The sequence below is a fragment of the Protomyctophum parallelum genome (assembly GCF_964188405.1).
Source record: "Protomyctophum parallelum genome assembly, chromosome: 19".
Lineage (NCBI taxonomy): Eukaryota > Metazoa > Chordata > Actinopteri > Myctophiformes > Myctophidae > Protomyctophum > Protomyctophum parallelum.
This window is the reverse complement of record NC_139717.1, coordinates 15,463,227-15,477,984: the sequence shown is the minus strand read 5'-3', so window position 1 is coordinate 15,477,984 and position 14,758 is coordinate 15,463,227. Positions and strand designations below refer to the sequence as shown.

At 45.4% G+C, this 14,758-nt stretch overlaps 1 protein-coding gene across 6 annotated transcripts in view; it reads left to right on the top strand.

Moving 5' to 3' along the window:
- Positions 1-14,758, top strand: part of sash1a (SAM and SH3 domain containing 1a) — a 250,806-nt gene that overhangs the window by 228,790 nt on the left and 7,258 nt on the right. For all 6 annotated transcript variants that reach the window (XM_083790744.1, XM_083790740.1, XM_083790739.1 and 3 more), the window contains 5 exons: positions 974-1,143; positions 1,585-1,794; positions 7,658-7,808; positions 8,131-8,259; positions 12,404-13,461. In XM_083790744.1, coding sequence (XP_083646870.1) covers positions 974-1,143; positions 1,585-1,794; positions 7,658-7,808; positions 8,131-8,259; positions 12,404-13,461 — 1,718 coding nt within the window. The remainder of the gene's footprint in view (positions 1-973; positions 1,144-1,584; positions 1,795-7,657; positions 7,809-8,130; positions 8,260-12,403; positions 13,462-14,758) is intronic.

Genomic DNA, 14,758 nt, shown 5'->3' with positions numbered 1-14,758 from the left:
CGTCGGCGAAATCACCACTGGCTCAAGTGGTAGTAAAATGACATGAATTCCAAATGTGAATACGGCTCCACGTTATTATCACAAAGACACGTGCAATGCCCCCCGTGATAATTAACATCTAGTCACCAACAGGGCCTGTTTCAGTGTGATCACTACTTTTCTGGTCTCCCAAGTTGTCAGAATGTCATTAAAACTCACCGAAGCTTGTACAAAGTCACGCTGTGTAATAATATGAGTTCAGGGTAAAGTTTGTGAAAATGTAGCCTGCTTGACTGATAAGGCTGCTGAGCCACACACACACTCGCACACGTGTCACACACACACACACACGCAAGTGTGCGCGCATAGTCGCACACTTACACCTTCTCACAGACAGACAGACAGACAGGCAGACAGACAGTTATGATTAGATGGTCTCTCATTCCAACTAGTGCCGTGATTACAGCCTCCTCTCATCCTGGAGACTATGATGAATGATCCACTTGCTGCGCTCATATTTCATCTCAGCCCCAATAACCACAAACGACTGGCACTAAATGGTCGGTCATTCGACTGCTACATTTTAAATTGGTGCACTAGTGTGCATAGAAGGGCAATTCATTTAACTTTTTTCAGTCATCCATGTACATTGCTTCGACGAGCCCATTCGATTCCAGGGAGAGTCATTTTTTTTTACTTAAGTGAAAGTATCAATACTGCCATGCAGAAATACTCTGTTGCGACACATTGTGAGCTTGTAGATCGGCTACTTTCAAATGGCCGAAATTGTGCTGACGCGCTTGACTTATGTTTTGTGATTATGATCAAAATCTACAAAGTAACCAGTACCCAAAGTTTCCAACTGATTGATATTTGGATATTTGGATCCGAGGTGTAGTGGAAGTAAAATGATTGAAAATTGGAAATACTCAAGTAAAGTGTGTGTGTGTGTGTGTGTGTGTGTGTGTGTGTGTGTGTGTGTGTGTGTGTGTAGGCGGTCAGACAGTCAGCACCACAGACTCGTCGGCCAGCAACAGGGAGAGTGTGAAGTCGGAGGACGGTGACGACGAGGAGCCAGCCTACAGGGGTCCGTTCTGTGGCCGTGCCCGCGTCCACACCGACTTCACCCCCAGCCCCTACGACTCCGACTCCCTCAAGCTGAAGGTAAGCTCGCTTTATCAATACGACCCGTCACAATCGGAAGCAGAGGCAGCTTTATTGTAGCGAGTAGATCTTTTTTAAATAGTTCAAATAGCCGATCTACAAGCCCACAACGTGTCGATGTGGGTCGGCTAGTTGAACTATTTTAAAATGTTTTTCAAAATAGTAAAAGAAATGACAAATAAGTTTAGGGATAAGGGATAAGGGGTGGTGCAAGATAGGGCCCACGGTGTATATACTCTTGAGCGCAAACATTTTCATGTCTGAGACTTTCCCCGACCTGCCGTCGACGACAAGTGCTCAATGGCATTTCTAAGGAAACAACCGTGTTTCTTATTAAGTTTCTCTGTTGAAAACTCTCTATACCTCGTGCCAAGCAGGAAGTCTTCTTGAGTAGCAATCAGTCTTGTCTTTTGTCCTGCTCACATCTCCTTGGTCCTGCAGCGTGGCGATGTGATCGACATCATCAGCAAGCCGCCCATGGGGACGTGGATGGGCCTGCTCAACAACAAGGTGGGCACCTTCAAGTTCATCTACGTGGACGTGCTGAGCGACGAAGAGGAGAAGCCCAAGAGGCCCGTGAGGAGGAGGAGGAAGGGCAGACAACCCAAGCCCACCTCCGTGGAGGACCTGCTGGATCGCATCAATCTCAAGGTCTGTGAACAACCAGAAATGATGCATAATAGTAAATCCCTAAATGCTTGTTGCACGCTGCTAGAGGAGAGGATGGTGGGGTGTTGTTGTTGTTGGGGTATTTTGCACATACTGTATCTGGAACTTTACCCATCCGAACTATTAGGAGAAGTGGATACTCTTAATTCAGCACCGGGGAGTGGTTGGGGATCAGTGTCTTACTCAAGGACACTTCGACACTACTAAACCTGGAGAATCTTAGAATAATCTCGAGTGGTTGTCTGAATTCTGTGGCAGATTACCCTTTTGACAAGTAGATGGGCTAAAGCAAACTTGTTATGTATAACTATAAATTATATTTCACCCAGGTCTGGTCTAAAAAAAACACTTATATACAGGCATAAGTACATGTTGTACGTAGATACATAAAGTGATCCCGGGGCCAGCACACGTTCTGGTCGCAAAACAACATACGATGTTTGACATCACGCATAAACATTATCACCCACACACCCAAGATCGTAACAAGTCGCTGTGTCTTTCAATTAAACCTACATGTAGCCGTGCACTTCATAACATCTCCTCCCACACGACCAGCCAGTCCTGTTTTATCTCTTGAGTGCTGAGATTAAAGACCTAGAGGCTAGTCTGCCACCAGTCGAGGACAGAGCAGCAGCACCACGGCCAGGTATTGATGTTACGTCACCGGGTGACGTCCTAGAGTCTTTTATTAGAAGGTCTGAGACCACAAGCAGAGTGGAAGTTTAGATGTGCATCAAAGCGTTCTCCTTCATCACAGTCACCGCCTAGGAGTCTAGGAGTGGGATGGCTAGACTAAACATGCTCTGCCATTCCGTGGAGCACGGCGATTTAATTTTAATTGATTGATTGGATTATCCGCGTATCACCTGCCATTTAAAAAAATACTGCGTAAGCTTGCATGACGGCTAATTTCGTCAACAAACAACATATCCTGCTACCCAATAGACAGGGGGTACATAAGCACATGGCCGTTTATCTGCCTTTATCCGTACTCTTTCTCCGACAGAACCACACTTTTACCACACATCTCTCTATGCAAAATAATTTCTGCACGCTCCCAGAATACATATAGGCTACATTGCATTCACTCAAATGTCTTATTTACTTTACAAATATTACTTTTGTGAAACACGCTGTTGTTGCGCAAGCTCAACAGCCTACGTCAAAATCGTCATGTTGGGACCAGACTGGCCAGTCCTTCACAGTGACACGCGTTACATGAACCACGTGACCGGGATGGTTTCTTACCCCTCAATATCGTGAACGCGCCCTTCTAAGGCAGCCTGCGCCACGCCTACTCTACACTGCTCCATAGCAGCACTAGCAGCACAGAGCCCAGCCATCCGAACGAAACCGTCGTGCAAACGAAACCGAAACAGATGCTTCTGACAACATTTGCCTGTGCGTGCTTAATCGTTGTACTTCTGAACACATTTGCCTGTGCGTGCTTAATCGTTTGCACGCCCGACGCGGCGACGCCCGTGCATTCTGTGCTTGCGTGCGCATTTCCCAACTGTCAGTGATTTATCCACACATCGCCCTGTGTGTGTGTGTGTGTGTGTGTGTGTGTGTGTGTGTGTGTGTGTGTGTGTGTGTGTGTGTGTGTGTGTGTGTGTGTGTGTGTGTGTGTGTGTGTGTGTGTGTGTGTGTGTGTGTGTGTGTGTGTGTGTGTGTCGCGTCGCCCTCCAGCCGCAATTGCGAGTGTGCGCTGGGTTGATGCGCTGAACCCAGACTCACACACTATCCATTCCATGCACATATATTAGTCCTATATTTACTACAGTACGCCTGACAGACAGTGTCGTCGTTAAGCAGCTCAACCCTGCAGCTCAACCCTAGCTGACAGGAGTGACAGTGCTGTGCTGTGCTGTGAGTAAACTGACAATGCTTGGCTTTCTGACATCCCTTTCTCACAGAGGGAGAGAGAGAGAGAGAGAGAGAGAGAGAGATAGGACGGGGGGCTGAATAAACTGAGAGTGGGGATACAATATAAGAAGAATATGTCATTATAATAATAATATCAATATCAAAATGTTAATGTCACCTTTTTAAAGGTAAATGCTCAGTTAATTACTGCCTGTGGTCGGATGATAAACTATAAGCTACGCGTAAAAAAAAGGGTTGATGCGCTGAACCCAGACTCACACACTATCCATTCCATGCACATATTAGTCCTATATTTGTCAGTACGCCTGACAGACAGTGTCGTCGTTAAGCAGCTCAACCCTGCAGCTCAACCCTAGCTGACAGGAGTGACGGTGCTGTGCTGTGCTGTGAGTAAACTGACAACGCTTGGCTTTCTGACATCCCTTTCTCACAATCTACAACAATAGATTTGTTACTACATTAGGTTGTGGCGAAGTAGAAAGGTGGAGAGCAGATAGTGTGTTTTGGACAAACAGGCTAGCATTGGTGTTGATTTGGGTCAAATGGAGTCTATATGGCTAAAGATAAATGAACACATGACATCGGTGGGAGAGGAGTTATTGTGTGTTTTGGACAAACAGCGTGGTGGTGTTTTGTGTCAGCTGAAGCTTCATGTGTTTGTGTTGGAGCGCCTCAGTGTGGCCGTATATAGGTCATGTGCAACCTCTTCCAGAGAGAGATGGAGACACTAAATCTCAGCTGGAGAAATGCATGCATGCATCGCTGCCTTGCATGCTGTGTGCTACTGTTGAGTCTGTCACTCACTTTGACTGATTTATGGCATTGTCTTTCTGTTAAAATCCAACTATGTTAATTTAAGAACTCTGGACATATTAGGTCATTGTTTATTAACTGTGCACACGTGTAGCCTATTGTATGTCAGACTGTATGTCTGTCACCCCACAGTCACACTCCTTTAGTAATTAGGCTGTGGAAATATTCACACTACTTTTACAATGCGTTGTCAACACGTGCTGAGTTGTCAAAGATTGACAGATTTCGGAGAAGACTGATAGTTTATCCTTTAGTAATTAGGCTGTGGAAATATTCACACTACTTTTGGATTTGCAGGCCCGGCGCCACGGGGGGCAAAGGGGGTATATAGTTACAGACAAAACAATGGTACATTTACAGGCATTCAATTAAATTCCATTGCTTGAAAGGAAGGAAGTAAGGATGCATCTTAATACAGGATGCAGCAGCATCTTAATGATCTCCCATCTAGAACTGGAAAAACAACATTCCTCACCTATAGGCCATCCTTGGGGTGGGCATGGGGTGCTAATATCATTGTTGCAGTGGTCAGGGTGCTTAAGTGGGCAGCTACTGTAACTAGCCAGGGGCGCTAATGTCATTGTGCTGGGTGTGGTCAGGGTGCTTAAGTGGGCAGCTTAGCTACTGTAACTAGCCTATTTATTTGTTTGTAAAAATGTCAATAATAAAATATATATATTTTTATATTTAGCAATTTTGGAATCCATGTAATAATAACAGTCACAATAACAATACTACTAATAATAATCATAATAACAACAATAAGCTTCTTTGTAAACTCACTAATTTACAAACAAGCTCACATCAGAACAATAATCCATGTAATAATAACAACAACAATAATAATAACAACACTAATAACAGTACAGTACTGTAACGTACCGTACCGTACCGTACCATACCGTACCGTACCGTACAGTACAGAGGACAACATTACAGTACAGTGCAATACTAAGGAGTGCAGTACAGTACAAAGGGGTACAGTACAGCACTCGCATCGCCCTCCCGCTATTGCCTTCTTCCCATTTGCCATGAATCGAGGATGCGCTAGGATGAGCGGGCCCGCGAAATTCTAGTCACCATAAGTATGATCACACAGTTGGGGGGTATAAAGCCGAAGCAACAGCACGTTAATTCTTCGATTAATTGGTGCCTTTGTCTACTCATCCTAACGGTTCAGCTTTCAGTTGAGCTGTAAATGTTGGAATACCGAGAAGGATTTCCATGCACTCGTCTCCCTCTTTGTGGGATGTCCTTGGCATGCCGCTGTCTGCAATTATGACCACACACACCCTTTTGTGTCTGTCTTTGTAAACCTCTGCATGCTTCGGTTCATATTTGTCCGTCGCTGTGTTTCGTAGTGTGTTTGGACGCCTTTTTTGGCCGGAGGGTGAGAGATGCTGTGGAAGAGACGTTGTTTGCGTTAGCCCGTGGTCCTTTGTTTGCAGTGGTGTAAAGTAACTAAGTATATTTACTTAAGTACTGTACCTAAGTACAGGTATTTGTACTTTACTTGAGTCTTTCCAATTTCCAATACTTTTACTTCTACTCCACTGCATCTCAGAGGCAAAATGTGTACTTTTACTCCACTACATTTATTTGAAAACTTTACTTACTAGTTACTTTGGAGATTTTCAAAATATATTTTTTACCACATTTTTAACTTGTGAAATGGGACATTCTGCAATATGAGCACTTTTACTTTTATTACTTTAAGTACATTTTGATGCCGATACTTTAGTACTTTTACTTGGGTACGTTTTGAATACAGGACTTCTACTTGTAACGGAGTATAATATCTACATTGATAGTACATTGATACTTTTTACTACATTGGGAGTGCTTTTTCCCCACCACTGCCTGTGTGTTTGTGTTAGCCGGTGGTCCTTTTGTTTGGCCCCTTCATTATGCTAACCAGACAGAGAGCAGTAGAACGCACCGTGCTGCTCCACAGCGCACACTGTGCCGTTGTGTAATTGCCGGTCTGTCTCGCTGGTGACACGCTGTCTGTGTGTTCCTTCTCCAAGGTTCCAGAAGGAACGCGTTCTAACGTCTATTCTGAGGGTGCAAAACCAATTCACACTGATGATGATAGTGAACGACAGTGTCATCTAGCTAGATGTTTTTAATCTGATTTTCTTTTCTTCTTTGGGCGTGTACAATGACTACTTGGCCGAAGCGCTGTGGGCGGAATGACTTGTGTGTGTGTGTGTATGTGTGTGTGTGTGTGTGTGTGCGTGTGCGTGCGTGCGCGTGTGCGGTGGCTTTCACAGAATTGTCTCCACCTTAAGTCATCTACTTTCCCACCATTGATGTTGCCACGCTTGTCCTTCAAGTTCTATTTGCTCTTTTGGTCACAGCAAGAATAGCTTGGGATGGTGGCCCAGATATCAGCTTACCCAGTAGATATTTAGATGTGGTTCATTGTCGATGTAAAAAAACATGGATGGTACATGAAGAACGGATGTATAGGAGTACTGTACTTTACTGTATATACCCCACCTCTGTGTTTCTATAGCCTGTATTCTGTTACATTACACTGTGTACACTACTGTGCTTCTTACTCAGCCTGGTGACACAAAAATCCAAATCCAAGCACACTGCTTTTCTCCACAGTTCCATTGCCAGAGGGTGATGTAAGGGCCCAGGGTATTGTAATTTGCCATTGGTAGTTTGCCATCCGAAGTAGTGAGGGACCAATCAGGAACCAGTATGCAAATATGGGGCGGGTGTATCACCAGAGGCATTGTATTTAATCCGCTACTTGGAAATGCAGGTTCCACACAGAGATCCCTCCCCACCACCAAAAAAAAAAAAAATCACACCCGTGTGAAGTGAAGGGCGCTAATTTATTAAAGTCTAACTCATGTTGATCAGGTGATGTAATGGTGACAAAATTGAAACTTTGTGTTGGCGTTTGTGTTGGCAACTTTAAAATCAAACGCCATTAACAACAAAGAGACAAGTAAATGACACATTATGACGTACATTGTCCCTTCATTGTCAATGCGTCTGCAAAACAAACATTGAACCATAAAGACAAACATTAAACCTGTGTATAGGAGGGGCTGGCGCCCCTCAAAACCAGTTTGGGAGCTCACTGGGTCTAACGCTCTGGTTTGTGTCCGCCCCGTCATTGCAGGAGCACATGCCCACCTTCCTGTTCAACGGCTACGAGGACCTGGACACCTTCAAGCTGCTGGAGGAGGAGGACCTGGACGAGCTGAACATCAAAGACCCGCAGCACCGGGCCGTGCTGCTCACCGCCGTGGAGCTGCTGCAGGAGTACGACAGTAAGTGGCTTCTCCATGTGGCCTCCCCTCTCACATACGTTAATGCGCAGTTGCACACACCTGCACACCACACACACACACACACGCATGTGTGCGCAAGGTATTTGTACTTGCATGGAATAAGCCATGGAACATATGACATTTAATTTGGCTTTAGGTTTACATTATTGGCCTTATCATGCAGATTTCAGTTATCGATTGAGAAGATGAGGTTTTGTAATTGTGTTTTTGGTGTATTATAATCCTGTAGCGGATGTCGTAAAACAAGACGCTATAATAACGTGACGACCTGCCCCCGTGTCTTCTCCCCGTGCGTTTCCAGGCAGCAGTGATCCCGAGCGCAGCGGCCTGTCGGGCTCCCAGGAGAAGCTGCTGTCAGAGGGCCGCAGCCTGGTGGGAGACTCCCCGCGTGACTCCGGCTGCTACGAGAGCAATGAGAATCTGGAGAATGGTAATGACAGCCTAGCCTAGCATTAGCCCAATTTGGTCTAATCCCCTGGGCCTAGCCTAGCGCTATGCAGTGACTGTGACTATTCCCGCTTGGTTTTCCGATACGGGCTTCCACCTCTCTTGCCATGCTTCAGCATTCTAACACCCAGTCCATCTCACCGTCTCGTCTGGACTGGTCCCTGCCAATCAAACTCTTATCTGCCATGTCACCAGACCAGATCCACCCCCTGCTCTCCCCTCAACCATCCTCTTGGCATCTCCCGGTGCCGTGGGGAGAAACTCCTCCCGCCTTTTATCGCCTTGCTCTCTTTTCCTTCTGTCCTTTCACGCTCCACTCTTTCCACCCGTCTCTTTTCCATTTTCGTAGGCATTCTGTGTCACCGGTGCCGACACCCCGTCATAGCCGAGAGGGACCCGGCTCACAGACCGCTAGGCCCGGTCCGCCCCACAGTGGTGGAGTCCTGTGTGCAAAGGCAGAGACCCTCCCCTATGCACAGAACTGTTCTGTTGAGAACAAGCTCGCTTTCCGATCACGGACCCAGACGGCCACCTCCTCCTCCACCCATAGGGGTGGAGTTAGTATAGCGATACCAGGAGGAGGCCCCACGAGAGAGTATTTCTGTTAATATGCTGTTAGGTGTCTGAGCCTGGAACCCGGGCCCATGAAGCAGCATGCCAGGGAACACACTGGTTTTGCTGTGGTGGTAATATATCCACTGAGTTAGCGACGAATCAAAACAAACGGCATTGAAATCTCTTTGTGTCCGTACCATTTCAATATGTCACTTTGCTTGTGTTTACTTCTACAGTGACCATGTTGCACAAATACTCAAATGTGCCTAAAAAAATTGTTGGATGAAATTATTTTTTAAATCGTTGTGCATAGATTGTAAATTATAAAAATCATTCTATCTTTTTTTTTTTTTCCTTATTATTGCAGTATATTGAGGTCTTATTCCTGGGATTTTTCTTTTCTTTTTTTCCATTTTATTTTGAAGACTTGCCAGAGTTCCCTGAAGCGATTGTGTGGTTGCTTTCTGTCCCGCCCACACACACGACTTTCTGTTAATGCTCCACAACTCATAAACCATTGCTTTGTCATAGCTTATCTTCTCTTTCTCCATCTAATGGGTTCCAGTTTTAACCACTGCGTTCCCCTTTATGTGTGTACTATGTGTGTGTGTGTCATACAGTTCAAACAGTAAATTGTGCAATTTTGCCACAGTAGAGATTTCAGTTGTGGAATAAAAACCACTTCTATAACAGAAGGACCCGGGTCCTGCTCGCTTTATTTGATGTCTCTTCTTTCTTTCTGTGTCTATTTTTCCTTCCATTCCACTAAAAGCTGGTCTAGTCTAATTGCATAACATGCAGCATACATTCTGCTTATGATTTCTGGGTTCTACGGTACTATGATGACACAGCATGTAAATTATTTAATGACATTCTGAGTTGCCACACACTCGTAGCTCTGGTGCGATAATTTATTGAGACATTATATATATATAAAAAAGAAACAGAGCCTATACCACATACATATACCGCCAAAAAACAACCACAATAAAAATATAATGCTACATTGCTTTAATGTTAATGTTGGATCACAGATTAATTCTGATGAATGCAGTTTGGCTGTGGAAAAGCTTTTTTGTCTTTAGAGGCTCTGTTGCCTCAGAGCTTGTGGCAACTAATTATATTCATAACGGAGGGATGTGGTTTTAAATTCAGAGAAGGAGACGTGGAATTAAATCCCACCAGGTGTCAGAATGTCCTTCCTGGACTTCTCCTTTGTTCTCCTCAATTAGTAAGCACATGCGTGCTGTGACTGTAGAACCCTGAACAATGTTCTGGTTTTGTTAATAAACTTTTCTTCTGCCTCTGTTCACTTTCCCTGTAGCTCATCATAGATGCTCTTTTGACTCATGCCATGAACATAGTATTTCCCTCTAACTAATAACTATCAATAGCGTAATCATTTTCAAATGCACACAGTAGTACATTTGTTTACTACGTTCAGGTGATTTAATATAACACATTTTAATTAACAAAATGTGTATTGTCTTGAAAGTGCTGGGGAAATGCTTTCACCAGTATTGTTTTATTCGTTGCTTTATCCCCCATTCCCTGACGGTTGTATATCCTAGTTGTAATATTGCCTGTAATCCATTAGACTGATCTTCCTAGATAAATATGGCCACGACTGCAGAGGAAAATAAATAAATATTTATTTGCTAAGGTTGCAACGCATTATATTCAGCATGCCTGTACCTCACAAAGAAAGTCTATAGTACATGCGTTTTACTATTGAACATGAAGCTAGATTTGCTCCACCATAATATCAATAATGATACAAATGAGTATCTGCAAAGGGGAAATCTTTTTTTTTTATATTACTGTTTGATGCATAGTTATGCGTTTCTCAGCCAGCACTGCATACAAAATACACGAGCAAAGGATCGTCAATGTTAAATCTGCAGTCTCGATATTTGAATTCGACATAAAATCCCAAAATGTACAAGGCGATTAATTTGTTTTGGCTGTGAAGCATCCTAAAGATCCTTTGCAGACAAAAGGCAGTACTTGTGCCAATACCATCTGCCAGCTGAGGAGAGAGACAATGAATAACATTTCATCTATTTCTGTCATCACTTCATTCGTAATCTTTGGCATGGCATACTTTTATGGTGTTCCATCCTTCTCTTCATAACTTAAGACTGGAGATGGATGGTAAGTCATCTTGGCCCTTTCTTGTGGTGTGATGTTTTTGAAGCCCCTTGTGTCTAGATTATGTTCAGTCAGGATTCCTCATAATATGACAATAACTAATCAAACTCTTAATTCACACCAGCAGGTCACAACAATGCTGGCACATTTTGTGAACGTGTCAAGTTTTAATAAAAAGTCTATGGAGACATATGGCCCTATTTTTGTCAGTGCCCTAACCCTTATGCCTAAACTTCTTGCCTTTTTTTTTTTACCATTTTGAAAAAAAACTTTATCACCACATACTTCACCACATACCCACGGATTTGGCGAAAGGGCCTTTCTGTGTGGAGTTTGCATGTTCTTCCCGTGTCGCCTAGGGTAGGTACCCTCACAAAAAACATGCAGTAATAAAGTAGTCTCTAAACGACCTCCCCCTGGCCAGCTGGGCCGCGGCCTGATGGAGGGGAAAGGAACTGGTAGGAATAACGTGTTCCTTCCACGTGCTACATCCGGCCGGGGAAACACTCCCCTGTCATAGGTGAAAAGAAGCAGCTTGGATTCCTCATGCATAGCATGAGGTCAGTCCGCTGCTCCCCCAGGTTGGCAGAGGAAGTGTTGCGCCCAGGATTACATTAGATAATTGATACTGGGTGAAAAGATGGGTTGCAAAAGTCGTGGGATAAAAATGTACTAAAGAAAGAAAAACATTTATACAAATTGTTCAACTAGCTGGTCTATATCAACGTTGTGAGCTTGTACAGTAGATTGGCTATTTTAACTATTATAATTTTTTTTTTCAAAATTGTGAAAAAAGGCAAAGAAGTTGAGCTGCCAGTTGAAATCTTCACCTTGGTAGCAGACACACGTTGACACACAGTGACCGGTGTCACTCATAACCTCGGACATGGCCAATTGATTGCATTTTGGCGTTGTGTGAACTAGCTGATCCGCCGCTGCTGGTGTGAATTGAGCGTTAGGTCCTTTCCAGTGGCAATTACTCTGCAAATGATACAGAAAAAGATCAAAACCTGCCCTTAAAGATTCATTCATCAGTTACCCCTGAGCTGTTCTGGCAGACCTTTTAGTTGAGTAGATTGTGCGTTTGTTTTTTTGTGTGTGGACTTTTTTGTACTTTCAACAGTTACTACTTTAGTTGTAGTAGCCTACTCCTACTTCCTCTTTACTTACCGTATTTATCATAATCAATAACTACATTTTTTAAAAGGATGTGTGCCCAAATGACAGCAGAGGCAGAACCTGTCTACAGTTTATAGACTTCGTGTTACCGTAGACGGGTGTGGCGAGTTGCTCCCTGTCTGTCAATCACTTAAGAAGGAAGGAAGGGGTTTTATGATTTTCAACAACAGTCAATGCTATTAATTAAAACATTAATACATATATTTAAGTGAGCTTGAGCATTTACACGTTATGTGTTGCAGGTAAGAGCAAGAAAGCCTGCCGCTCTGGGCGCTCCTCCGCTGGCCTCCAGTCCCCAGACTACCCCACTCTCCCTATGACCCTCTCTACCGAGGCCCTGCAGCAGAGCAACAAGAGCCAGCGCACAAAGTTCTCCAAAAGCTTCTTCCTCAAGCCCGCCCTGAAGGGCTTCAGCCTGCTCGGGCTGCGCAAGGCCCACCGGCGGTCCCCTATCCCGGCCAGCCGCAGCTGCGAGGACTTGGACGGATCCCCGCAGCCCGCTGGACTGTGGAAGCGCTTTCATTCCCTCGGAGACCTCCGCTGGGAGCAGTGCTTCGACCAGAAGAAGGACGTCAGCCTGGAACTCAAACCCGCCAAGGGAGGATCAAAGTCGGCGGACAGCAGCAGCCCCGTCAGGAGACATGGAGATGGAGGCTCCCCGAGTCACAATGGAGCCCCCGCCGTGAGCCCTAAGGGGAGGATGGACCGCCCCCCTGTGCCCTCCCAGTTGCCCCTCCGCCCCCCCTGTCCAAGCACCCCTGCTCCCACCCCCCCAGAGTCATTATCCAGTCTCACGCCAAGTCCTCCTCCATCTAACACCAGTGTGGAGAGGATCATTCGGACTCATCCCAAAAAGCCTCCGGTCCCTCCTCCCGTTCCAGCCAAAAAGTCCAAGGAGAGGCTGGCCAACGGGCTACGTCACCCACCTCATTCCCTGCCTTCCTCGCCTTCCCCGACTCCCTCCCCTACCCACTACCCCGTCACCCGCTCCCATCCCGCCAGCCCGGTCGTCCGTAGCAGCTGCAGGAGCCCGAGCCCCAGTGCTCCGGCTCTACCCACCAAGGCCCCTAGCAGCAGCCCTGCTAGCCCCTGTGCCTCCACCTCGCCAGCCTCGCCCGTCAGGGAGGAGCCAGGTTCCTCTCCGGCTGTGCCACCGCCCTGGCTGTCGGATCTGGGGGGCAAGGTGGCGGTCGCTAGGAAGGCGTCTCATGCCAAGTTGGGTCCTGACCTGCTCACGCTCCTGGAGCAGAGGATGGAGACGGAGGCCATCGATCTGACAGAGGAGCCCTACTCTGACAAGGTCAGTCAGCCGGTTCAAATCTCCCCATTGCGTATCCAATAACATTATATAATACGTTCTTAACGTAATGAAGTAACATGGTAATGTTTAAATACACATTTTTGCCCCTTTAGAATCAGAACCTGAAACAAATGTGACACTTTATAAGCTTGGTGCCTTTACAGCCCTACCCACACCCAAGGGTCGGGTCGGGACACATTATTTTTTAAGGTCAACCACACCAATGCAACTCCTTGCAACTCAATGAGTTGCATTGGCGTGGTTTACCTTAAAAAAAAATGTCTTAAGACCAATGTACACTTTCAGGACTACTGGACTACTACTCACACATGAGTGCAATGCATTATTATAGGGGAACAATGCAACAGAGACACAAGGCAACCAACTGTAGAGGTGTACATAGTTGAGCTGCATGGCTGTGTTCCAGCAAGTTTATTTTTTGTGCCCTCTGTTGGGCACGTTTGTGGACATACATATTTGTAATGAACTGTATACTGTTTCTGTACATATGCAGACAGAGCCTCATTACAATAGTTTTGCATTTATGCTTTGCACTGCTCAACTAGTACAACGGACCACACATACAACTATCCATACTTAACAGTAAACATGGCTTGTGAGTTGACTAGTGAGATAAGAAATTCTATAAAACCACAACATGTTCTGCCCATAAAGAACAGGCATACGCTCACATTCTCACAGTAACTACAGTTCCAGAGAACATCCCAGACAGCCATGGTTATGTTTTGTTTGGCGTCAGGGCTTCTGGGGCTACATCATAACATGCCTAACTTGACTAAGTCATTATTTGATTGTAGCTTAGCTGGAAAATGTCTCTCGTAGCTCATCAGTGGCTTGTTTTGGGAGAGATTTGGCTCCAACATAGGCTAGTAGAGTGAGTTTTGTGTGTGTGTGTGTGTGTGTGTGTGCCCGTTTGTTTTCATTCAAATGTGTTTTTGTGTATGCGGCGGCGTGTCTACGTCGACAATACAGAGACCAGCCAGAACAAGAGACTGTGGGCTGAGTATTACTATGGTGCGGTGCAGACTGTTACGTTTATGGGCTGAATCTCACTGAAGGCAGGCGCGCTAGTTAAGTATGCAGCCACGGGCCAGACCCCAGACTGGGCCCCTTTACCGTGACACACACACACACACACACACACACACACACACACACACACACACACTATCTAGAGATTATAGTAAGAAATTGTGTTCACAACTTCACAGCCCAGCTGGATTCCTACTAGTGGAGAGGCACACTAGTACGTACTACCACTTGAGTATTACTAGAG